The 25794-nt window shown below is 48.5% G+C and overlaps 4 protein-coding genes across 4 annotated transcripts in view; 2 read left to right on the top strand and 2 right to left on the bottom strand.

The window, feature by feature from the left end:
* Positions 1–130: 130 nt before the first annotated feature.
* On the bottom strand, positions 131–2878 carry fbxo2 (F-box protein 2). The gene is made up of 6 exons (XM_084706269.1): positions 2672–2878; positions 1261–1326; positions 926–1052; positions 722–814; positions 503–641; positions 131–360 (listed from the first exon to the last, which is right to left on the bottom strand). The coding sequence occupies exons 2-6, from the start codon at positions 1295–1297 to the stop codon at positions 226–228; spliced, it is 531 nt and encodes a 176-aa protein (XP_084562395.1). The 5' UTR covers positions 1298–1326; positions 2672–2878; the 3' UTR covers positions 131–225.
* Positions 2879–3275: 397 nt separating this feature from the next.
* Positions 3276–7192, top strand: phf13 (PHD finger protein 13). The gene is made up of 5 exons (XM_084706268.1): positions 3276–3635; positions 4622–4723; positions 5988–6179; positions 6316–6742; positions 6874–7192. Exons 1-5 carry the CDS (start codon positions 3591–3593, stop codon positions 7104–7106), a joined length of 999 nt encoding a protein of 332 aa, XP_084562394.1. The 5' UTR covers positions 3276–3590; the 3' UTR covers positions 7107–7192.
* Positions 7193–10771: 3579 nt separating this feature from the next.
* Positions 10772–17010, bottom strand: dnajc11b (DnaJ (Hsp40) homolog, subfamily C, member 11b). Its single transcript, XM_084704993.1, has 16 exons — positions 16917–17010; positions 16243–16372; positions 16057–16130; positions 15784–15885; positions 15532–15660; positions 15326–15448; positions 15145–15218; positions 14628–14817; positions 14360–14445; positions 14103–14219; positions 13853–14008; positions 13448–13517; positions 13283–13340; positions 13022–13164; positions 12798–12927; positions 10772–12460 (listed from the first exon to the last, which is right to left on the bottom strand). Exons 1-16 carry the CDS (start codon positions 16989–16991, stop codon positions 12435–12437), a joined length of 1683 nt encoding a protein of 560 aa, XP_084561119.1. The 5' UTR covers positions 16992–17010; the 3' UTR covers positions 10772–12434.
* A 1362-nt stretch (positions 17011–18372) lies between these two features.
* The window catches only part of camta1b (calmodulin binding transcription activator 1b), a 36185-nt gene continuing 28763 nt past the window's right edge, over positions 18373–25794 (top strand). Inside the window, exons 1-3 of the mRNA XM_084705416.1 lie at positions 18373–18412; positions 20730–20825; positions 24700–24803. Coding sequence (XP_084561542.1) covers positions 18388–18412; positions 20730–20825; positions 24700–24803 — 225 coding nt within the window. The 5' untranslated portion in view covers positions 18373–18387. The remainder of the gene's footprint in view (positions 18413–20729; positions 20826–24699; positions 24804–25794) is intronic.

Consider the following 25794-nt stretch of genomic DNA (forward strand, 5'->3'; position numbering starts at 1 on the left):
TGCAATCAAATAATTGACTACTATCTTTTCACGAGTTAGATAACACTCCAAACTGGCAAGTGTTCCTTCTTGCATATTTTTCAAAAGCAGTTGCGAAATATGCGGGTATGTGAAATAAGATCTTAGTAAGTTATTTCTGTCTTTTATTTAAAGTTTGGTAAGATGGCGTGGGAGTCCTCACCGTCCCTCTCCATCCACTCCCCTAGCCTCCTCCCTCTCTCTCTCTCAGGCTTCTAGAGTGACAGAACTCGCTGTGACTCGGACTCCAAACCAGCCGTCCCAGTACTTGGTGTCTCGTCCTCCGTGTTCAAAGGAGATGAAGCGCAGTCCGGGGCCATAGTCAGAGAATGTGTGGCTCACCTTGTCATAACAAATGGACAAGGCAGTATGTGATGAGATGAATATCTTATCAGTTTGCAACAAGATCTGTATACTGTGCTCGGCTCAAACAAACTGTGTGTTTGGGTTCAAACATGGACCCCCGTCTCCTCTGTGCACATACCCGTTTCCAGGAGCAGTCATCACAATCAGGATCCAGGGTTACAGGGTCCGGTTTAAATTCTTGCAGAACTTCCTCATTTTCATCTAATAAACATACAGTTAGTTGGTAGATGCAGCCACAGTCTGTCCTCCCGCTATACCTGCAAGGTGATAAGACAACACTAAGTACATGCTGATGTCCATGAACATGTATCTAAATGTGTTTGTGTGTGTGCCCTACCAGTCCTCCACAATGACAGCTGGATTCACATCCAGCTCATCAATAGAGTATCCCTCTGCCAGCAGATCTACCACCTGTCTCTTCAAACACAGTCTATGAAAGAGGATCAGAGGATGGGCAAACATACAACATGGGGCCCTCTAGTGAGTTGTGTTCCCCTTTTACTCAGATGGACCAATCCTCAAGACCCTATAGCTTACTCACTCAAAAGAGGTGCTAAAGTACTTAGACACCCCATCATCAGCGAAGTCATGGCCACAGTCTCCTGGCAACTCATCCACCTTCCACTGGTTCCCACCATTCTCTGTCAGCTCCCAGTGGTCCATCTGTTCTGGAAATGTCTGCTGTTACTTGGTTGTGTTCCCTGAGTCAATTGAGAACTGCTCTCAAGTTTGAAGGTGGGTGACATCACATTATACATGGTTTTAACAGAGGACTTTACTCTCTAATCAACAGACTCATCAGGGTGTATCTCTTCCTCTTCTACTGGTAATCACAGTATTGATTGATTGGTCGACTCTGACAAAATGTCTCCTTACCATCTCCACAGTTGTTCTTCAGCAGGTTTCTGGCCATGGTTCAAGCTGATCCGTAGAAGACAGCACCTTGAACAGAGAAGTTATGGAGACTTTAATATAATCACACTGCTGCAGTTTCACAGCAGCATGACCATCATTCATTGGATTTTGGATGAAGGTTTTCTCAAAATCGTGTGTTGAACAAACAATGGAAACATTTGAGTTAGAGTCATGCCATTTTAGACAGAGTTATTTAGTTATTTTGCCAAGTAGTGTAAAGCAATGTGTGTGCTATTGTACACACACACACTCTCTCTCACACACACACATCAAAACACACAGTCTTTTCAATCACTGAATGTGGGACATTGCTTTGCAGATGACCCTGGCACACTGCAATTGGTTGCCCGGATACCGAATACTGGGCTACTCTTGTGGAAACCAGTTTGAACTCAGCTTTTTCAATAGACAGGCTCTTTGGGGATTTGGTCCTTGGGTGTCACATGATAGAATACACTTTCATCTGTCTATGCAAAATGCATAGATAACATGATGCATTGTCATTAATGTTGAGTATATGAGCACATTTCCAACTCTGCTTTGTATCTCGTACCTGCCGCGACACATTAGGTACCACACCCTAATCTCAAATCTCCTCGCTGAATATGATACTGCTGCCTCCCCATTCCACTTAGGAGACAAAAACATTTATGACATGCTATACTGTCCTATGAAATCATTCAATTTCTTGCTTGTCTGTGTGTTGGGTTCCATTTCTAGGCTGTAGGGATGAAAATAACAAAATATATAAAGAATACTGTTAATAGGCAGGAAGGACTGTTGATTCATCTTAATTTGCAGGCCTATTTGTTCTAGCAGAGTCCTGATCCAGAAAGACTCCATGCCGGTTAGTCAAAAAGATCTGCTCCAGTTCATGCTCAGGCCAGACAAACACAAACGCTAATACCTTGGCTGCTGACTCATAACATCACAGAAGCAACACATACACTGATTCATATCCCACACAGAGAATCACCTTCATAACAGAGGGGATGGGAAGTAGTTGTGAGGCTGGTGCAGCTTATACTCTGTCAGAAATGTTTCCTATGTAATATTTAAGTCGACAGCAAAACGTATCTAGGACTCATGGTTAATACAACAACATATTTTAAACTTACATGTATTCATTTAGCAGACGCTCTTGTGGGAAACTATGTGGGAGTCTATTCTCATGTAACATTTGTATCTGAGACTGCATGCCATCATCTGGATTTCTCGTACCGGCATAAAAACCAACACAGTGATGACGCATTTTTAAACACAAAAGCATGCAGTAATTATAGCAAAGTTCTGTTTATATCTTGTAAGTGTTAATGTAATTCTGATTAGCATTTCTGAAATGTATATAAACTGAACGGAATGTTTTACTTACTGGTAGGCAGAAAATGAAAATATAGTCTCGCAGGCAGAACACTTCTTTCTCCTGCTCTCTTAGTTGCTGCTGTATCTGAAATCTGAGCTCCACTGCAGCTTCACAGTGTGGTTATATAGACAACAAACTCACTCACGTGCACGCACATTCACCCCACCTCTCTCTCTCTCTCTCTCTCTCTCTCTCTCTCTCTCTTTCTCTCTCTCTCTCTCTCTCTCTCTCTCTCTCTCTCTCTCTCTCTCTCTCTCTCTCGCACGCACGCACGCACGCACGCACGCACAGAGACGGGCAGAAGTCAGCAGAACCCCATCATTACTCAGCACAAATGTTGATCATACACAACATCGCACACAACAACTGTGTCAGAGTTGCATCTGTATGAGTGTAAGTTTGACTTGCTACTGGTGATTTAAATCTAATGCATATGGGAATTTGAATATAGATACTACCGACGCACATGATACTGCCTAGATGTCTGTACTAACCTCAAGAGGTGGGGTGTGACTTTGACAGTGACCAGTCAACGAGAGAGCTGACTGTGACAGCCAGCCAGGATTGGCTACCTTCCAATCGAGAGTTGCTATTCATATTAGCAGCTGCTGCTCGGTGCAGACGGCTCTAGCTGCAGATACTACCTATTGACTTCACTGGAGTTTGTACATCGTTGTCATTCCTCTTCAACTTTTTGTTTCCTTTGTTGCTAACCATATCCCTTGGTTGGGGCTGGTTGTTTAAATGTTTTTTCATCTGCGAGTCGGCTAGACATTCTAACAATTCGTCGTTTGTGCTCGCTAGCTACATAGCGATACCGTCAGTACAGCTGCTTGGCCAGCTTGATTTCAGTTGCTAACAAGCCAAATCAGTCTCATTCAGCTCGACATTTTCATGCTTTACAGTAAACTTTCGGTTTATTTTAGAGATGGAGAACGTTAGTTCATCTACATCCCACGCTTTTGAGTCAGAGGTGAGTTTGGTCGCGTGACTATTTGTTGTTAGCTAGCTTCATCGATACTGCGAAAGCTAGCTCTACTAGCTAGCTAACTAATAGAAGTCAGTCTGCTTGCTGTTCGCCTGCACGATGTAGCTAGCAAGCAGGCTGGATGTCTTGACTAGCATTAGCTGAAATATCTTCAGAAACGTAGTTTACAATTACTTCGTCAACAGTGATCTAGCTCGCTAAACATGTCTGTACTTAACTTTTCTTCTTTGGCTGCACACAACACACATTTACTTATTGCTGCAAGATAGCTAGCATTAAGTTTACAGTTATCTATCTTAGTGTCGTAACTAGCTAGCAAGCAGTGGCAACGCTAATTTAGCATTTGTGAGATTCCCTGATTTGGCAACACTCGCCATCTTGACACCTCTAACAGAAAATGTAGACTAGACAACAGTCCAAGTGTCAAAATTGCTAGCTAACGACTTCAAGTTGCAAATTCAGTAATTGTTTCTAGCTCCATCTCATCTGATTGAATATTGTCGTAGAGTGTATTTCTTGGTCGTGTCTTCTTGTGGTATGACTCCTAAGATAGCTACCTAGTCGTGTATGCTATCTTGCTAAATGATCACATTCATCTTTTGTTAATTTCTACGATTTAGCCTCGGTATATTATGATGAACGCACAGCATAATATGATCGTCAGTACAGCCCATCATTCTTAGAACCACAAAGCTAAAATGTCACTAAATCATGTCTTGTCGCAGGTGGTATCACCAGCTTTTTGCTCATGTACATTTGAGATCCTCTTCTCCTTGCCTGCTATTAACGGTGCTGATCTGTGTATGAGAGTTATTTGTGGCGTCTAGTAGGCGTTCGTGTCTATCTAGCAAAATGAATCTCTTGTGCGCAAATCTGTCTCTTAAGTTTGTGTATGGACGACACGTTGTATTGGACTTGTTCAAGTATACACTATACCAGCCAAGACTGATGTAGTGCCTCGTGTGTCACAGGAATTCAGTCCACCATACAGGAGGAGGAGGACAGTGGAGGATTTCAACAAGTTCTGCACATTTGTCTTAGCATATGCTGGCTACATTCCCTATCCTCAGGAGGTGAGTAAGTCCGTTGCAGGGGTGTCATTCTGCGTGTGCCTTTCTGTGTGCATGCAGACTTGTGAGCGTGAAAGCATTTTTTTCTGGACACAATTTGTACAAACTAGCAGTTGTCTTTATTTATTTTTGATTTTGGACAACTGACGCTTTTGAGACCATGGATGTACAGGACTCTGTGACTGGTTGTTCTTAACTGGGTATGGCTATATTGGTTGACTGTAAATTAGGAATGGCTTTAAAAGGGAGCTGTTTGGGTGTCGTTTATAGATGGCACCAAGTTTTTGTGTTTCAGTTCTGTTTTAACTAGAGATTCAAGCTGAGTCTTTTTCTAACAGTTCTTTGTGGTCGTGAGTGACATGGGACGTTCCACTGCAGTGCCCAGGTGTGCTGACTGTCTGTATTAATCCCTCCTGTCTGGTGTGTTGTGATGACCCTCTGTTTGATCCACAGAACTGGAGGTGTGGCTTTGGGCAGCCTCCTTCCCCTTCGCTAGCCAATGTGCTGCTATTCCTCCCGAAGGGACACACACCCTAACCCAGCCCTGCCCTCTATCCTAGGGTAAGAGGGCCTTCCCCCATTCTCTACCCATCAGTCATTGGGCCGTATCCCATTTCAGCCCCAAGGTCCCCCTCCCTCTTTGGTGTTCACTGACCTGTGAGAATATGACTAGCTTAAGTATGGGAAGGCTAAATACTATCTCCGAGCAGTGGACATTGACCACTGACAGGGAGGAATGACGTGGAACATGTTCAAGCCCAAAACGTAGTCGTCGTCCCCCCGGTCTGAGCCCCACAGGAGGAGCGGTGAGCAGCCTGACTGAGCCTCTGACTCTACCCTCGGTCCAGTTCAGAACAACCAGTCATACCTGTCCTTCACGCTCCAGACGGCCTCCAACGCCGTCTGCCTTTCACGCTCTGTCTGTCTGTCTCCTCCGATCTCTCCATCCAAGACATTACACAACATGGTTGAACACATCTGGGCCAGAAAAGGGGCAGTGGCATCTGACGTGCAGAGGTGCAAAGTGCCCGGGTCACTGAATGTGTGGTCACATGACTGGGGATGTGATCACCAGTTTTTGTGATTGTGTTTTTTTTTTTTTTTTTTGCTCCTGCTAGAGAGACTAGCATCCTCTAGTATTTACGGTGTGTGTGTGAGTGACAGAGCTCTCTACAGTCTGACTGATGCAAGCCTGCATCAGCTGCCACAGGACCTATGTTGGGGCACAGACTGTAACCCCGACATCCGTCTCTCCTTGTCTTGAAAGGCCTCTCCCCTGCGCAGTAGCTCCAGCCCCCCCAACAGCACAGGCAGCACAGCTGACAGTGACGGATGGACGTCCAGGCTGCCCTCCACCTGCCCCCCACGCCCACCTAAAGCCCCCCAGGACAGGAGCCGGAAACGCCCCCGCCCCGCAGGCCTTGCTGGAACAGCCGTCTCAGGCCAGGGTAAAAAGGATGTGAGTATGGCGTTATTGCATCTTCTTAACCCGTCATCGAAGTAAGCCTATCCAAAGCGACAAAGCCCTGTTAGCTACTTGTTTTGGTTCTTGGTGTCGAGTCTTAAACAGTATGTCCTCTTCCTGTGCTGTCCAGCTCGACCATGTCGGGCCCACCCTCCACCCAGACGACCGCAGGAAAGCAGACAAGCTGAAGAAAAGGCGGAAAGAGAACCAGGCTGGCGAGCCAAGCGCCGCCCAGCAGGCCGCCCACACTGCGACCTCAGAGCCCCAGCACGCCTCCTCTCTAGGAGGGCGGCCAATCAAAGAGGAGCCTGAGGATGACCTCACCATCCCCCTACCCCCTCCGTCCTCTCTCGGCCTTCCAAGCCCCTCCCCCTGTAAGCAGGAGCCCAATGAGGAGCGTCAGTGCTGGGAAGGGCCAGAGCTGGAGGAGGGCATGGTGAAGGTGGAGAAGATGGACGGGTTGCCAGGGAACCGGACCGTGTTCCGTCAGGGGAAACAGGTGGTGTTCCGAGACGAGGATGGATCAGGAGAGGACGAGGATATCATGGTGGACTCTGGTAAGACCTCAAACTGCTGTTTTACCACCCGTACTCCCATACAATAGTACTGTTACCAGATTTGTATGTGGTGTAGGTCACTGTGTTAGGAAATCTTAACTGGTCCACGTTCTCTCTGTCTCTCCTGTCAGATGACGACTCATGGGACCTGGTGACCTGTTTTTGTATGAAGCCGTTTGCGGGCCGTGCGATGATCGAGTGTAACCAGTGTAATACCTGGATCCACCTGTCCTGTGCCAAGATCAGGAAGAGCCATGTCCCTGAGACGTACATGTGTCAGAGCTGCCGGGACACGCAGGGCACGGCCGACACACGGCGCTCCCACCGCTCACGCATCGGCCCCCGCAAACATCTGCTGGACTAACCCCCAGCCTCCAGCCCTCACCCCAGTACACCCCAGCCTCCAGCCCTCACCCCAGTACACCCCAGCCTCCAGCCCTCACCCCAGCCTCCAGCCCTCACCCCAGTACACCCCAGCCTCCAGCCCTCACCCCAGTACACCCCAGCCTCCAGCCCTCACCCCAGTACACCCCAGCCTCCAGCCCTCACCCCAGTACACCCCAGCCTCCAGCCCTCACCCCAGTACACCCCAGCCTCCAGCCCTCACCCCAGTACACCCCAGCCTCCAGCCCTCACCCCAGCCTCCAGCCCTCACCCCAGTACACCCCAGCCTCCAGCCCTCACCCCAGCCTCCAGCCCTCACCCCAGCCTCCAGCCCTCACCCCAGCCTCCAGCCCTCACCCCAGCCTCCAGCCCTCACCCCAGCCTCCAGCCCTCACCCCAGTACACCCCAGCCTCCAGCCCTCACCCCAGCCTCCAGCCCTCACCCCAGCCTCCAGCCCTCACCCCAGCCTCCAGCCCTCACCCCAGCCTCCAGCCCTCACCCCAGCCTCCAGCCCTCACCCCAGTACACCCCAGCCCTCACCCCAGCCTCCAGCCCTCACCCCAGTACACCCCAGCCTCCAGCCCTCACCCCAGTACACCCCAGCCTCCAGCCCTCACCCCAGCCTCCAGCCCTCACCCCAGCCTCCAGCCCTCACCCCAGCCTCCAGCCTTCACCCCAGCCTCCAGCCCTCACCCCAGTACACCCCAGCCTCCAGCCCTCACCCCAGCCTCCAGCCCTCACCCCAGCCTCCAGCCCTCACCCCAGCCTCCAGCCCTCACCCCAGCCTCCAGCCCTCACCCCAGTACACCCCAGCCTCCAGCCCTCACCCCAGCCTCCAGCCCTCACCCCAGCCTCCAGCCCTCACCCCAGCCTCCAGCCCTCACCCCAGTACACCCCAGCCTCCAGCCCTCACCCCAGCCTCCAGCCCTCACCCCAGCCTCCAGCCCTCACCCCAGCTCTCACCCCAGCCTCCAGCTCTGACCCCAGTACACCCCAGCCTCCAGCTCTGACCCCAGTACACCCCAGCCTCCAGCTCTGACCCCAGTACAACCCAGCCTCCAGCTCTGACCCCAGTACACCCCAGCCTCCTGCCCTCACCTCAGTACACCCCAGCCTCCAGCTCTGACCCCAGTACAACCCAGCCTCCAGCTCTGACCCCAGTACACCCCAGCCTCCTGCCCTCACCTCAGTACACCCCAGCCTCCAGCTCTGACCCCAGTACACCCCAGCTTCCAGCTCTGACCCCAGTACACCCCAGCCTCCTGCCCTCACCTCAGTACACCCCAGCCTCCAGCTCTGACCCCAGTACAACCCAGCCTCCAGCTCTGACCCCAGTACACCCCAGCCTCCAGCTCTGACCCCAGTACAACCCAGCCTCCAGCTCTGATCCCAGTACACCCCAGCCTCCTTCCCTGACTCCAAGCTCTGATTCCAGTCTACTCACAACCCAAAGCTCTGACTCCAGGGTACCCCCAATCTCAAGGGTGACCCCCTAACCCTTGCACCCTGCAAACACTGGCTGGACCGTTCTTGTGTTGTCTTAAAACAACAGAGTGCTATTTTAAAACTGTTCACCGTTAGTTTGTGTTTTTCCCTCCAGACTTTGTGCGTAAGGCAATCACTGAATGGCTGTCTGTCCATAGTTAGTTTAACAGCAAGGTGGACCTTGGCCAGAAACGTACCCAACAAGGCTCCTATGAACACTGGAGCCGTATTTTAAATGTCAAACTGCCAGAGAGAACACCCTGACTACTGCCACCCACCATGGTGCATGCTGGGGGACTCGTAAACGAGACATTTAGCACTTTTCCATGTATGTGACCCCTCTTCCCCAAGAATAGGAACGCCTGTGTGTCCGAGCCTGGTCTTCAGTCTGAACACTACAACATTTGGTCTGTATGGGATAATATGAAGTTTATGTTTTTAGAAGAGGGTAGAATTATAATATTTTCACAGTTAACAGTGCTTCAGAATGGTGCTTCACGATAGGCCAATGTGTAACCCTATAAAACTGTAATTTTAAGTTGGGGCCAGCAAGTATATGATGTTATTATTTTCAGCATCAGTGAGCTCATGGCCATCCTCCCATTCAAACAGATTTCCCTCTGGCATGAAAAGTGCCTGGCCAATCACAAAGCTGTGTATCTGCTATGGGGCGGGTTTAATTACGTTACTGTACAGAGAAGCACCAATGAGGCATTTTCATAAACAACCAAGGTGACGTTTTGTTGCCCTGATTGGTTGTAGCTCTCAAATTCTATACAAATGGGGTTTGCACCCCTTAATAACGCCTCTTGGATATTGAAAAATCGGCCGAGAGGTTCCAGACTAATCCACGTCTGTGAATAAGCCACGTCTGGCATCCCAGGCTCTCGTGAGGACAGTCGCCTTCCTCCTCAAGCCCTCTCCTTCAACATATTCCCTGTTTTAGTGAGTCTTCAAATATTCATGGCTCCGTTACACAAGAAAAATCATAGTCATGTTTCTGTTGCCATTGAAGTTCGCCGACGCATTCAAGTGAAACCAAGATGGGCTCATAGCTCAGTATTAGTTTGATCATGAGTCAATGAGAACACGTTCACCACCATTATCTAACTTGGTGCATTTAATGCACCAGGGAATGCCTTTCACTTGTGCACATGTTTATCTTTGGTGCAATTGTTTGTTTCTGGGTTTAAAATGGCTGACTATATCAAAGCATATCTAGGATGTAGGTCGGAGGTCTGGTTGAGTACTATGCATGCAAGTGTGTGTGTGTGTGTTTGGTGGATGCTGAGTGTGCAGGAGGGTTTGATCTCTGGTGAGATCTAGCCGGCTTCTCCGTCCCTCAGACAAGCCGTGTGGAGTCCAGGAGAAGACATGGACCAACGAAGCCATCCAGCAAGCCCAGCGTTGGCCTGCAGGGGCAGGACACCGCACTCTGCTGCACACATCAGTCTGCTGCACCTTGCTCCAGTTTCAGGTTCAAAAACACCTCCAGTTTCAGGGCTTTCTTTCTATTGTTTCATAAACCTGTTGCAATTTTGACCACACCTTTTTTTGTAATTTTAGTTTCTCATGCTTCGACCTTATGTCCAAACTGTTTGTGTACATATTGTTGTTTGTGTTGGTATGAAAGCCATAGATCTGGTCACAGTATGACTGGGCTGCAGATGGTAGAAAAACACCCGCTGGGTCCATGTCTTGGGAAGGATTTAGCAAAGTAGGATCAACCAATCTAACCAGCCCACATTCCTGCTCCTCTGAACTCAGTCTTCAGACAGTTGAGGGTGCATTTGGCAATGACCTTAAGAGTGGGTATCTCATGGAGCATAGCTGGTTCATTCTGATCCTGATTTGTCCAATACCCTTGTTGAAGAAGTGTGTGTGCTGTGGTGCAAGTTGTTTCTGTGAAACTGTATTGTAAACTATTGTAAATAAAGAGTTATTGATGATTTTAATTCCCGTTTCTGATCCTAGTGTTTTTCATTCTGCATGTCCCTACCATTCAATCACTTACTCATATCGACCAACTAAGTATTTCAAGTTTTTTTTTTTTTTTCCCACGTTAACTGGCACTTAATGGGCCACTAAAACAATTTCCCCACAAGTATTGTATTTAAACTAGTCCCTTATTATCAGTTAAGTAGGACCAGTCAGGCAGATTCATTTATCAGGCTCATCTTTATTTTTGTGTTTCTTTTGACAGGACAGGAGAGTGACCCAGCACCTCACACCTATACAGTGGTGTTGTGGTCGTGGGTAGGAATGTCATGGTGAGGAGCATTGCTACAGCTGGCCCCAGGGTGCTGCCACATGGGATGACTAAGTGGCCGCCAGGGTCAGAACACTAAAGATCGGATCAGGAGGAAAGAGTTCAGGAGATCAATACAAATAGAAGTGGCTAAAACCTGACAGCCTCTAAATCGGGTTGACTGAAGCCATGGTGGAGTCCCATAGGATCACACAAGAGAGAGGGGGGTTGGGGGTTAATGGGTTTGTAGGAATGACACTCGACAAAATAATGTGTAGCGTACGTCAACAGAAAGTGCATACAGGCCACAACACAGCCCTTCACTGTCCCTACCACAAGAGGGAGAGTGAAGAGAGAGAGAGAGTCTGCTAAGGACCAGCACAGGCTCACTAGTTCATATAATGACTTATTATGGAGTACGATGTTCCAGATCAATTCAGCAGGTCAATTCATAGATTATAAAATAAACAAACAACAACAAACTCATACATATGACCATGAAGAGGAATGGCACAACAACAACAGATCAGATCACTAAAAGAAAATTCGAACACACCAATGTCATAATATCACATGAAAACAAATGAATGTATGCACCCACTTCAGAAACCGTTTCATGGTACCAAGGTGTCCATGAATAACCCTAGAGTGTTTGCATGGATAAGACTAGCCTGTGCCATGCTCCCACAGGAGTAACACTATCAGTCTCAGCACCAACAGGCTGGTCTGGCAGTCAGGGAGCCTCTCCTCAGGTCCGTGTGCTTGGCAGCCACAGGCCAGAGCAGAGACACGCTGGCGTCCAACAGAAGCAGCAGACAAGTCACTTTCAAGGCAGGAGAAGTTTGAACAGATAACACACACATAAATGAATGAGTCCCTCACGCCTTGACTGAGCCGTACCAACAGACAGGCAATCCTGGATCGTCTCCATAGTTCTGAGTAACATAGTTCATGCATAGTTCTACTGTGTGTTTAACAACGCTAGCATGAGTTAGTGTAATGTTGTCTACACTATCACGTTACTGTGCCATTAGTAATATAATGTAGCAAAATTCACTGATATGTACAGTACAGTTGATGAATATTGCACCTTTCTAGGAGAAGACAAGAGGTCATTTGTTAATGCAGATAGAAATTGTTGATTGCGCAAATGGCAAATTCAACAACACCCAATTTTGCCAATTTTGTTCTTGTCAGTAATTATTTTCATCAAGTAACTAGCAGATAAACATTCTATTTTGTAGTGTATTCATAAAAATACATATTTATGGCTGCAATCCAGTCTTCAGCAGCACCGTTTCACTAGTCTATAGATTTCTAGGGTCTAACCTTTGAACCATACCTCCAGGGCTGCCCGGTCCTGTTCACTGTAACCTGAGGGGGGGCTGACTCATAGAGGGAAGGAAGGGGAGGAGGGGTGGAGCTCAAAGGGAACATGGATTCATTAATGACATGGTAAAACAGGGGGAAGGGGAGCATTTCTCTTCCCTCCTCTCTCTCTCTCTCTCTCTCTCCCTCTCTCCTTCTGATTATGTTGGTCCGTGTCCCCCGGTGACTCCACAGAAGAAGAGCTCCTACGACTCGGAGTCGATTCTGTGAGCTGCGAAACACAGAGAACACAGGAGGGTTAGGCACAGGCACATACAAGCACTAGCTCGAGCCAGGGGTGGGCAATCCTGGTCCTCAGGGGCCACAGTCCTGCATGTTTTAGATGTTTCCCTGTTCCAGCAAACCTGTTTCAAATGAATGGCTTGTTATCAAGCTCTGTGGAAGCCAGGTAATGACCATTCATTTGAATCAGGTGTGTTGAAGCAGGGAAACATCTATAACATGCAGGACAGCGGCCCCTGAGGACCAGGATTGCCCACCCCTGAGCTAGACCCAGCCCCCCTCCCCCTGCTGGCTGGGTGGGGGGTCCATGCAGGGTGAGTACTCACATTGTTTGGGTATTCGTAGAGCCTCCATGTCGGCAGACAGGACTTGGTGCATGACGCCTCTGAACTGGTACAGCAGCTTGAGGCTCTTCTCCTCCCCTACACATGGATCATAGAAGCCTGGCAGGCCTGCCTGCAGGCAGGCAGACAACACAAACATCACACCTCTGTCAGCCTGCACACAAGTACAGCTGGACTGACTGACTGACTGATGCACCCACACCCACCTTGGAGGCCTCAGTGAGAATGAGCTTGGAGTCCTTGACCAGGCACTGCAGAGGAACAGTCACGTCGATGACCTGAGCTCTCTCTTGCCGCTGGCTGTTGTCCGTCACAAACTTTCCGTACCAGGCATTGAGGATGATCAGACCTGGGAGAAGATTCACACACAATGGGTGAGGGTGTCTTCCTCAGCCCTCGTGTGTGTGTGTGTGTGTGTGTGTGTGTGTGTGTGTATGTGCCCTACTGTGTGTGAGATCACCACTCACCCATCTTGGACTCCTCAGCCTCGATGACTCTCCTCACAGACTCCTGCATCAGTAGAACCTAACGGGCAGGAGAAGGAGAAGGTCACGACTAAAGGGACGCCCACATGAAGTGGGAAGCTTTTATATGGGCCAGTGTGTGTGTGTGTGTGTGTGTGTGCAACTCACAGCTGATTCTGCCTCCTGCTTTTTCTTGGCAATGTCTGTGGCAGAGCTCTTTCTCTGCAGCTCCAGCTCTCTGCAAGACACACACACACACATCAGTCAGCTTGGGGAATCCTATGGTGGCACTGTATGTGGCAACGGCCCATTTTCTAACTCCAGGGGGCCACAGTCTGTTCCTGGGACAGTCTGTGTCAGGATAAAGGGCTGAGATCCTGGGACAGTCTGTGTCAGGATAGAGGGCTGAGATGGGACAGTCTGTGTCAGGATAGAGGGCTCAGATCCTGGGACAGTCTGTGTCAGGATAGAGGGCTCAGATCCTGGGACAGTCTGTGTCAGGATAGAGGGCTCAGATCCTGGGACAGTCTGTGTGGAGGGCTAGTCCATTCCCCAGGCAGCTGGCATACTCACTCCTGCTTCTGAGCGCATGTGTATGGGATGATGACCAGTCTGTGTATGGCCATGTATAGGAGCAGGGGCCCCACTGTGGCGTAGAACGCAGCACTGGGCAGCAGCTGGTCTGTCAGGTGGACGGGGAACAGGTAGGTCTGACTGGCCCGGGCCAACCTGTCCGCACACACACACACACACCCCCAAACACAACATGGTTAGTTTTGACTCTACAGGTCTACCATACTGAATACAGGTGGGTACAAAGTACCTGATCTTCAGAGTGACTCCTTGTGGGACTCCGATGCTGACAGTAGCAGCCAGGACACTGTGGCGACTGATCTTCCTCTCTGCTCCATACTCCACCACTGTACCAAACCAGCCCGTCCTGACACACACACACACGCACACACAACCACACGCACACACAACCACACGCACACACACACACACACACACACAAAGTCATATTTAAAACGCCTGCATCCCATCTATATTCCAATAAAGTCTTTCAGCAGCCTAACATACTTGATAGAGCCCTTGATCTTGGTCTGGTCTTCATCCTGGAGCTTGTACTGATAACTCATCATAAGGTAAGTGTGAGGAACGCCCAGCTGCAGGACAGAAGGGAGAAGCGAGAGAGAGGAAAGAGGAGAAGATGCAATTTGGGTACAGTGTAGCAAAAAGATCGTTCTGATCATGTCAGCTATTTTTTCTACGATCCAGGCATTCTAGTGTAGAAATCTGTTGGTGTGTAAGATTGTAAAGGTCAGTGTGTGTGTGTGTGTGTGTGTACCTGCAGGGCCAGAGTGAAGTGGCTGGTCTTGGTGTCCCGGACCAGGCTCGTGGTCATGGCGCTGTTGGGCCCCCAGCGCCACTGCAGGTATCCCATGGTGTTCTGGTCCAGGTGGCGGGCCGTCATCAGAGAACAGCTAGGACGCACGCCGCGCGGAGAGAACTGCATCCCACACTGAGCCGTCAGGAAACTAGCCACACGGAGAGCAGGGGGGGCATGGATCAGGAAGAGATGGAGGGAAAGAAAAAGCAGGGAAGACTGAGTAAACAGGAAGTAGAGTCCATCAACTGTTGAGGAAAACGAAGATGAGTGAAAATTCTGTTAACTTTCTAGAACTTTCTCTAGGCGACGAACTGAGTATTTCTTCATAGTGAGGGAACGTCATACATACGTCACTTGATAGAGGAAAACTAAGGGGAACATCCAGCTTCCTGTCAGTTACCATAGTACTTCCTGTCACAGTGTATTTATGGACACAGACTGCATTAGTAAACTGCAAACTGCAAGTAAATCTTACCATCGTGGAGTCAGGTTACGGAACATCTTCAACCCAAACAAAGGTCCTAGTATGTCTCCTGCACCTAATTCCACCTGCACACACACACACACACAGACAATAAGACCACAATATGTCTGTGTCATTGTATTCAATCTGCAACTACATATTGTCTTTTTGCATGTGTGTGTGTGTGTGTTACCTCTGCCCAGGCCTTGGCTGACGTGACCCTGCGTACAGTCATGTTGATGTTGCCTCCCCCGTTCCCATTGTGTGTGGAGAGAGAGCCAGACAGCACTGCTGTGTCCAGAGATGTTAACGGAGCCTGGAGACACAAGGCCCACACATGACATACAGTACACAGCCACAGTCAAACTGTCTGTCAGAGTAGGTGTTTGTGTACTGCACCTCTATAGACTGGGAGATGTGCATCTTGTTTATCTCGATGTGAGGGAGCCGTCCTCCTGGAGCCTCCTCAAAGTCCTCGTCATAACGGTCAAACAGGTCTGTGGCGTCTACTCCCACACTGATGGTGCCCTGAGAGAGGGAAACACATGAAAAGGAGTCATCTTTGGTACAGTATTAGACCAGGTTCAATCTATGTAACAACAAGTACATTTGAGTGTGTGTGTGGGTGTGTGTGTGTGTGTGTGTGTGTACCTTGGGGTTGGTTCTCTGTTGTAGCCTCCTTTCCTCTCTTTCCCTCTGCAGTCTTTCATACTCCTCACGAATCTCTGCTGGAGTCCTCTTCCTCTCCACCACCTACACAGACAACACACACACACACACACACACACACCATATAACATACAAACACACTTATGTATATAGATTATATTTGAACATCTTGAATTGTATGTTCTACAATTAACTTTCAATCCCTATCCCTGCACATGCACAGTTGCCTACAAACCCAGACACACAAGGACCTACCTCCCATCCTTCCACCTCAAGACCTTTCTTTCCAAATATATCATAGATGGCCCTGGACTGAGGGTCACTCAATACTGGGAGAGAGAGAGAGAGAGAGAGAGAGAGATGTTGCAACAAATTGTGAACTCAGTCTATGTACAATGTGTGTGAGTGAGGGTGGGTGGGTGTGTCCAGTTTGCTGCTTACCCTCATAAGCCTGGTGCACCTGGTTAAATAGCTGCTCTGCCTGCTGTTTGAGCTCGGGGTCTCTGTGCTTGTCTGGGTGGTAGAGCATACACAGCCGCCTGTAGGAAGCCTTCAGTTCCTCCTGAGTGGCCTAGACACAGAACGACGGGCAGTATTATTATGCTGTCTACACTTAGCCAAACGTCTAATGCTTAGAAGGAACTGATCACATCATTAAATGCGGTCCTAATGTCAAGCTAGTTATTATTTCTAAGTTTGGGTGATACCATGAAATAGAGGGGTGGTAAACCCGGGGATGCACAATAATAAACCCTTGTTTTACAAGACATTTTAATTGAGGGCGTAGGACTGTCCATTACCGAGACACTCACCGTTATAAATACATTATACGGTAGCTAGCAAGCTATATGGTTGCTGCTGCAGGCAATGCACGTTTAATCAATATTCCAGTTAGCTACAAAACACTTTGATTGTTCATTGATATATCTATGGACGCTGCAAGTAACATCAAAGCAAGCAGATGATTGGGATGATAAGAGGTTATTTAACGTATGTACGTAAGTGGACCGACCGGCTGGCTTGGGAACGGTGGGATTTATCAACACCAACACATACAACAAAAAATACATTTTTGGATGAATGTGTAAGACACAATATTTCAAAAATAATCATACCTCTTTCCTGACGTTTAGGAGAGAATAATAATCTTCGTTATCCAATTCTAGATCATCATCTAAGGACGTCGCCATGTTTGCCCTCTTCCTACCCCGCCCACTCCGCAAGCCTTCTGGAAGCTCATTGGTCTGTGGGTGATCGCAATGGCGCCTTCATGTGGCCAGGCAGACCCAAGCCAGTTTGTGACAGACTCCTCTGCTGTCGTCTTAGTGATCTCAGACTTGTCTGTCTTTCTGGACCCACAGCTTGACCAGTCCCCCCGGTGTCCTCTTTCTCTCCTCTTCTATCTGCTTCATCACTCAACCCATTCTCAACCCCTCTCATTTAAACCATCTTGCAATTACTAGCCACCTCTCTCCTCATGCCTCATAGAGCTTTCACTTCATCTTTCATGGTTACTTCAGCCAATATCCAACCTTCCCTAATCTAATGGACCGTCCTCCTTAACATCCCTTGTTCCACGGACACTGGCCATTCACTGCACACACTCTACAATTAATATGATATAGTATTTTAAAAGTCGTCAGATGCGTCATATGATGTCTGCCACCTCATTAACGCTTACACAATTCTAAGTCACGCTTTCTTATTCAACTCTTGATCTTCCCAAGCTTGATGTATCACATCTTACTTGCCTTGAGATAAAGGCTCTGTTTATTATTATTATTATTTTCCCAAAGCATGTATTTATCCCATTAGCCTTAACAAACTCCACAAGAGCTATGTTGATATAAGAATGTCAGAAACTTATTCTGAGTCTCAACTCAGATGTGAAATCGATATGGTACGTTTTCAGTCATTAGCGCCACGCGTCCAGCCTGGGGGCGCGTGAGAAGCTGTCCTTTCAGCACCACTAGCTTCAGCACCATCAGTGAGTGACAGCGACAGCATGCCCACGCGCTTTTTGAAGCACACAGCCTTCATTAGCAGGCTAGAGAGGCTCGACTCCAGCCAATATCACACAGGCGGTTTTCATTAAAGTGAGTATGACATAGTAAGGAGCTGCGAATACTTGAAATTTGGTCGCATGTTTCATTTAGCAATTTAGTTTGAATGACCTTGTTATTGTTGAGCAGATAGCACGAGAACCGTGTCCAGCATCTTGCTGAAGACTGTCAAGGTGTCCTCGAATACAGACATCGTCCAGTGACGTATAGTAGGTTGTCAGAGAGAGAGAGAGAGAGAGAGAGAGAGGGGGGGGGGGGGGGAGGGAGGGGGAGGGGGCTAGGATAGATACAAGGCAGGGATGAACGCATACAAAGCGATATGGATTTCGCGAGTTCATGAGGCATCACGGAGCCCCGCTGTCAGTCATCACACCTTGGACCAATAGTGTCACTGCGTACAGCGGGCTCGTCCCCCTTCCATCCCGCCCCCCTCCTTGAGCTGTCCTCGTTGTGCACGCGCGTGGTCCCCCCCCAGGTCGCGAGGAGGAGGAGGAGGAGGAGGGATGAGGCGCGCGGAGGGGAAATGGCTGCCGAAAACAAGCCGGAAGGTAAGAGAGAAATAACGATATTATATGTGTTTGTTGACCTCGAAAAGAGACACGGTACTTAAGGTTCAGACGCGGAGATAAAGGGATGGAGGTTGATAGAGACGCGGGTGCTTTCCCCTTTATGCTCCTGTGCCTATCCCGTCCTGAAAACACGGACGCTGATGATGAGAACCAGCGACTTCAGCTAGCAGTAGAACGGTTATCGAAAGCTGAAATAACGGAAGCAGAGTTATCTTGTGGGTATGCGTGACAATTATGTTATCATCCTTCCTTTCCGTGTCAGTATTTCCCCAGAGTAGCGGGTTTACGCTGTTAAGCGTTAGAGGCTTGGAGTCTGAAAGGATGGGTTGTGAGGGGATGGGATGTGAGTGGTTCACGCTGGAGGAATTCAGATGCTTTCTCAGCTCTCTGTCGTTACATACACGCACACATGCACGCGCACGCCCACACACACACACACATACACTCACACATACACACAGATACACTCACACATACACACACACACCAGGGGAAAATAAACGGTGTTAAGCACGAAATCGCCCGTTAAGATGCGAAGTGGGATTCCTCGACACGCACGCAACCACTAGACTAATTGCGCGGTCAACAACGTGATGTTGTGTTTTTATAATGCTGGCTGTAAGTTATTTAGTGGTCTTGTATTCATAGCTTGACGGGCAGCCCATCTCTCGTCATCTTTGTAATGTTTGGGTCTGTCGGCAACTATCCAACCTTGAACTGTGTATCAGTGAATCTCCTGTGAATCTCCTGATAACTACCTGTCTGTAGGCCTGTGTGTGTCATTTACTCCTAGAAACATGTTATTAAACTCCTAAGAGAACACCTTTGTGTTGTATTTATGAGCATGAACCATGTTGTTTCCTATGACCCTGAACCTGAAGTTGTATTGCTATGTTTTTGATGTCATGTACGTGTTTCTAAAAAGCAAATGCTTTAAATATTGTAAGAAATGTTCATAGTACCATATTCTGGCTGCAGATATTAGAGCTGAAACCTCTAACCACTCAGCCACTAGAGAGTGATGTTGAGTTGTCCCCAAGGAGCAGTTAAGCTTAGCAGTGAATGTATGCGTCTGGAACAGCTAGTATTCACAGATGCTGTCTTTTAATCATGGCAGGTAAGACAGGAAAGGACAGAATGACACAATCAAACACACACACACACACACACACACACACACACACACACAGCACAAGGGCCCACAGCCTATTTCCCAAAACGAGACCTACAACCATGCAGAGAAACACAGTGCCACACAACACACACACACACACACACTCACACACACAGACACACAAACACACAACACACACAACACACACTCAGAAGGAGAGATGATATAGCCACAGGCAGTGTGAAGGCCGTGGGTTGAGAGTCCCGTTGCGTGGAGAAACTAGCTGGTGATCAGAGAGAGAGAGAGAGAGAGAGAGAGAGAGAGAGAGAGAGAGAGAGAGAGAGAGAGAGAGAGAGAGAGAGAGAGAGAGAGAGAGAGAGAGAGAGAGAGAGAGAGAGAGAGAGAGAGAGAGAGAGAGAGAGAGAGAGAGAGAGCCTATAAGCGTGTTGTCTCACGCAATGACTACCACACCCCTTTGCTTCCAACACCTACATACACATACACATTAACGCACCTACATACACATAAACAGTAACACACCTACACACACATTAACACACCTGCATGCACACAGACACATTAACACACTGGCAGTCAGACTGCACATATCCACCTTGCTCTGCGCACATGCGGCGTCATCGCTGTGTGTTGGGGCACACAACTCAAGTGTTGGGGATGATGGAAGACATGGTATGTTTGTATGGATTTGAAAAAGCAGCTTCTCTACTCTGTTTCCAGTCTCAGATCGGTTCCCTCTCATGCATCCCACAGATGATGCATAGCTTCACCTCAGTCTCCCTGTATTGAAGCCATGATGGATGGTTCAGACCCCCAGTCCAGCCCAGCCACCCCCCGCTTGTCCCTGGGGTCTGGGCCTGGAAAGAGGGGCAGCCTGATTTTCACAGAGTGCTCATGACAACATCTACCATAACCAGCCAGGGAGACCACCTCTCCTGCACTGGTTTGGCTGTATCATAGCAACAGTGGTCAGGGAAACAGGGGAACTGATGGGATTGAAGACTGAAGCAGAGTACCAGTCTCAGAGGCAGGCAGCCAAGACCAGCCAATCAATGATCACCACAGAAAACATGTGTTTGGATTGTATGTTGACTAACTATATACCCCTCCCTCCTCCTCCTCCTCCCCTCCGACACATACACACCTCCCTCTCTCTCCTTGTAGGACTGAAGAGGATAAGGAATCCTGAACGAATGATCAGAATTGCAGTGGGTTACACAGGACACACCCCTCCCAAGAGTGACGACACAGATGCTAACAGTAAGCGAATGTCACACACACACACACGCACACAAACCTGCTGTGTGTGTGTGTGTGTGGGGGGGGTGTTGATCTGTAGGATGAGGTGACACTGAGAGCGAGAATAAAAGCCTCCTGGCTAAACAAACCAGGAGCTGAGCCCTCATTCTCATCAGCTCTGTTACAGATATCACACACACTCACACTCTCTCTCTCTCTCTCTCTCTCTGACACACACACACATTCTCACTTTTTCTCTGTCTCTCTCTCTCTCTCTCTCTTTCTCTCTCTCTCTCTCTCTCTCTCTCTCTCTCTCTCTCTCTCTCTCTCTCTCTCTCTCTCTCTGTCTCTCTGTCTCTCTCTAAGACCTCATTCCCATTCAGCTCTGTTACAGATCATGTTTATTCATGCATGCCAATACAGCATCAGTGAGCACACACACAATGCAGAGGGCTTATTTTAGCGAGCAGAAGCTCATTGTCATACCTAATCACCGCACATCACAGTATCTATCCATAATCCTGCTCAAGCGCCAGCGCTAGCTGGTTATACTGGGGGAGCTGGGATCAGCTGGTGGGGAGGGGGGTCATCATTGTGTGCTTGTGGTGTGTGTGTGTGTGTGTGTGTTTATGGGGCCGAAGCTGTAGTATTAGAGAAGCTATAAAGGCAATGAGTGCTTTGATTGGTTATTGATTTGTGCCAATCTGGCGTGTGTGTTTGTGTGTGTTGTATGTGTAACAGAGAGATAGAAAGTGAGAGAGCAGTGCAATAATGCAAGTGATACAAGATATGAGACAAAATGTACAAGTATTAAACATTGAACAGATATGCTGCTTGGCGTTAGCAGGAGTAGATGTCCAGGGAAGAACTGAAAACTAGAATGAAAGGTTTGAAAAGGAGCCTCACACCTCCCCTTCTTTTTTATAGTGGAAAGAGAAGGAGGCCTTGCGCCTCATAAAAGATGGGGGCTAGACCATATCCCAGGATCCTCTCTGTTCTCACGTCCCAGCTGAGGATTACTGGAGGAAAAGTTTATCAGCAGAATGATGAATTAGTATGCACACCCATCCTTCTCTTCCTCTCTCCATCTCCCTCTCCATACCTCTCTCTCTCTCTCTCTCTCTCTCTCTCTCTCTCTCTCTCTCTCTCTCTCTCTCTCTCTCTCTCTCTCTCTCTCTCTCTCTAGTTACTGCTTGCATTGCTCTCCCTCTCTTTCACCCCTTAGTATTCAGTTCACCCGCATTCTTCTCTTCCTCCCTCCCTCTCTCTCCTGTCTCTCACTTTCCCCCTCCCCTCCATCTTTCTTCTTTCCTCCCATCTCATCTCTATCTAGTCGCTGTGCAATGAGCCTTTCTTTCTGTCACATTAATTTTATTCGGAAAAGGGGGAAAATGGGAAATTTCCCCAGACGCTCTCTAATATCAGTATTGGGAGAGTTAAGAGTTGCATTTGGAGCATTTCTCTCTCTTTATTGAAGAGAGTTTTATAATTAACTGACAGTCATCTCACCAGGGTATTGGGTTGTTTCTGCGTTAAATATGGAGATGACAGTTTCATGAGGTAAAATATTAATCAACTTTTGGAGGGCTGACTTCACTGTGATTTTTTAAACCTAATTTGAAGTAGTTTGATACTGAAACTAATTATCCACATTGATCTATAAAGAATTAAGTTTGAGTTTTTGTTTAAAGAGGCGATGTGCCTGAAAGCAACAAAATAAATGATTTGAGGAACAACACATTCAAGGTTTTGCAATTTCATTGGGTGACTTGTTTGATAACAGTTGAATCGGCTGAATAGGGAGTCCCAGCTTTTGTCAAGGTTGCCAGTTTAAACCCTACATTGCCCGTTTAAAGCTGAGACATGCCCCCTTATCATGAAGCATTTGAACGACTGTGTGTGTGCGGGTGTGTATATCTGTGTGTGTATCTTTGTCTGGGAAAGTGTATGTGCTCGCACATCTGTGTGACAGGCTTGTTTGAAGTGGTTGATGTGGTGTATTTCAAAGGCAAGGCCTGATGAGAATTCCTCAGATCAGCAGTTGGACATTGGGGACGCTGGTGGGATCGGGCCAGGGCTGGAACCAGGGTGTGGGGGCTGGGTGTGGAGGCTGGGTGTGGAGGCAGGGTGTGGAGGCAGGGTGTGGAGGCTGGGTGTGGGGGAATGGGTGTGGGGGCTGGGTGTGGGGGCAAGGTGTGGGGGCTGGGTGTGGGGGCAGGGTGTGGGGGCTGGGTGTGGGGGCTGGGTGTGGGGGCTGGGTGTGGGGGCAGGGTGTGGAGGCAGGGTGTGGGGGCTGGGTGTGGGGGAATGGGTGAAGGGGAATGGGTGCTGGTGCTGGTAGGGCTATGAGAGGGGGCAGGGGGGTTAGGGTCTGTTGGTTTAAAACACTTGGCATTGGCATTCATAGCAGAGGCTCTGGAGTGCTGCTAAATAAGAAATTAGGCTTTAACTAAGCTGCACCATTCAGCTATTTAACTAAGCTGCACCATTCAGCTGTTTGAAATTCTGTCTTCTCAGGCCTTCTATTAATACATGCAGAATTGATTAGGGTGAGAATACGTGCCTGAACACACTTCAAGTAACAGGCACGCTCACACTCACCAATACACACACACACACACACACACCATCACGCCCATCCAGGTCTTCTGGAGCCTAGTATCTCACTCCCTCTTCCACCTTCACCATATCTTCCTTTGTAGACCTGTGGTCCTCCAACTATCTGCCTATCCCTTCTTTCATCTCTCCCCTTTTCCCTCTCCCCCTTCGCTCCTTTCAGCAGGTACTGCATCAATCCCATCTCCCCCAGAGAGGCATGAGTGGACGCCCTCAAACGCTTATCAATAACCTCAGAGTGCTCTCTCTTGCCTTCTATTCTGAACCACGCGTATGAACACAACACACACAGACACGCACACACACAGACAGACACACACAGACAGACACACAGACACGCACCAAGACACACAGGCAGACACACAGGCAGACACAAAGACACACAGGAAGACACACAGGCAGACACACAGACACACATGCAGGCATACAGACAGGCACACAGACAGACACAAAGACAGACACACAGACAGACACAAAGACAGACACACAGACAGACACACAGGCAGACACACAGACAGACACACAGGCAGACACAGACAGGCACACAGACAGACACACAGACACACACACAGACACACAGACACACAGACAGACACACAGACACACAGACAGACAGACAGACACACAGACACACAGACACACAGACAGACACACAGACACACAGACACACAGACAGACACACAGACACACAGACAGACACACAGGCAGGCACACAGACAGACACACAGACAGACAGACACACAGACAGACACACAGACAGACACACAGACACACAGACACACAGACAGACACACAGGCAGGCACACAGACACACAGACAGACACACAGACACACAGACAGACACACAGGCAGGCACACAGACACACAGACAGACACACAGACACACAGACAGACACACAGGCAGGCACACAGACACACAGACAGACACACAGACACACAGACAGACACACAGGCAGGCACACAGACAGACACACAGGCTCATTGGTTTCTCCGTCTCCTTGTCCCAATGTGCCAGCTCTGTGCTTGTGTGTGCTCACCCAGGATCAGTTTGTGTGGGAACATTTAGACCAAAGCAGCACAGTAGTGTGTCCCTTGGAGCTTCAGGAGACACAGGCGGACAGTCCCCACTGCTCATATCCTTCATGAGTGCTGGACAGTACAGCTGTTCTACAGTTCACAATCCTCATCACGTTCGCACAAAAGGAAGAGGCACGCGATGGCCGGTCCCAGACCCGACTCACACTGTCCTCTCCACCTATCCCTCTCGTCTCTCCCCCAGGTGAGCCTGGCCAGCTGAAGATCTACCTTCCCAAGAAGCTGCTGGAGTGTTTACCCAAATGTTCCTCCCTGCCCAAGGAGCGCCACCGCTGGAACACCAATGAGGTGAGAAGCCCTCCTACCCCCGCCCCACCCTCTCCCCAGAGAATTAGAAACCCCTAGGGATCTAGTGGCTAGGATCCAGGATCCAGCTAGTACTTGATGTGGAACTGGACTTTTGTACAATGATTTTTCTTTTTGTCCGAGAATTGTATTTACATTTAGTCATATTAGTCATTTCAGTGTCTTCTGGTCTTCGGGAAGATCACTGACCTATGTGGAATACAACTACATTGAGATGATATTTGGTTTTGATTGTTATTTTGCTGTGTGGGTATTTGCCTGTGTGTGTGTGTGTGTGTGTGTGTGTGTGTGCGATGAATTCTGTTTACGTTTGTGTGTTATGTATGTGGGCCTGAGTGTGTAGATGTGAGTTTGTGTGGGTTATTGATTACCAAGCACTATATTATTATGCAATGTATAGCTGATTTGTCTTATGTTTTTTTCCTTAGGACAGCCATTACATTTTTCATACAATCCATCTCAACGAAGGTCATATAGGGAGTTAAGCATGCAGTATATGGAACAATGTGTTCACTTGGAGTGTGTGTGTGTGTGCGTGCGTGTATGTGTGTTGTTCAGAGTTAAAAGTAATGTGTGATCTCTCCCATCTCGGGTCTGTGGGCTGAAAGCACAGGAGTGAGAGCTCGTTGACAGACACAACATCTCTGCATCTCTACCGTCTCTTCTTGTCTCCCTTTCTTCCTCCTTCTTTCTCTTTCTCTCTCTCTGACTCTCTTTGTCTATCTCTCTCTCTCTCTGTCCTCTCCCGTCTTTCCTTCTTCTCCTCTCCTCCCTCTCTCTTCCCTCTCTCCTCCCTCTCTCCGGTGGATGATGGAGTGCAGTCTCAGTTCAGGGAGAGGTTGGGTGTCCCTGAGCGGATTCCTTCAAAGCTCCTCATCCGCCGAGGCATGAAGTTTCCTGCATACTTAAATACTCCATTGTGTCTGCTTCTCCTCTGTCTTTTCACGGGAAGTCTGTTTAAACAGGGTGTGTG

Source organism: Hypomesus nipponensis, chromosome 9, assembly GCF_054491055.1.
Source record: "Hypomesus nipponensis isolate SF chromosome 9, ASM5449105v1, whole genome shotgun sequence".
Classification (NCBI taxonomy): Eukaryota; Metazoa; Chordata; class Actinopteri; order Osmeriformes; family Osmeridae; genus Hypomesus; species Hypomesus nipponensis.

Bases quoted from the DNA above. Each gene is read 5' to 3' on its own strand.
- fbxo2 (XM_084706269.1), bottom strand. From the start codon at position 1,297: ATGGCCAGAAACCTGCTGAAGAACAACTGTGGAGATG. The intron at 1,053-1,260 runs GTAAGGAGACAT...AGACATTTCCAG, and splicing joins GAAGAACAACTGTGGAGATG to AACAGATGGACCACTGGGAG. The intron at 642-721 runs GTAGGGCACACA...ATCACCTTGCAG, and splicing joins GCTGTCATTGTGGAGGACTG to GTATAGCGGGAGGACAGACT.
- phf13 (XM_084706268.1), top strand. From the start codon at position 3,591: ATGGAGAACGTTAGTTCATCTACATCCCACGCTTTTGAGTCAGAG. The intron at 4,724-5,987 runs GTGAGTAAGTCC...TTGTCTTGAAAG, and splicing joins ACATTCCCTATCCTCAGGAG to GCCTCTCCCCTGCGCAGTAG. The intron at 6,180-6,315 runs GTGAGTATGGCG...TGTGCTGTCCAG, and splicing joins CAGGCCAGGGTAAAAAGGAT to CTCGACCATGTCGGGCCCAC.
- dnajc11b (XM_084704993.1), bottom strand. From the start codon at position 16,991: ATGGCGACGTCCTTAGATGATGATCTAGAATTGGATAACGAAGATTAT. The intron at 15,449-15,531 runs GTGCAGTACACA...TTGTGTCTCCAG, and splicing joins ACATCTCCCAGTCTATAGAG to GCTCCGTTAACATCTCTGGA. The intron at 13,341-13,447 runs GTGAGTTGCACA...CCTGCCCGTTAG, and splicing joins AGCAGGAGGCAGAATCAGCT to GTTCTACTGATGCAGGAGTC.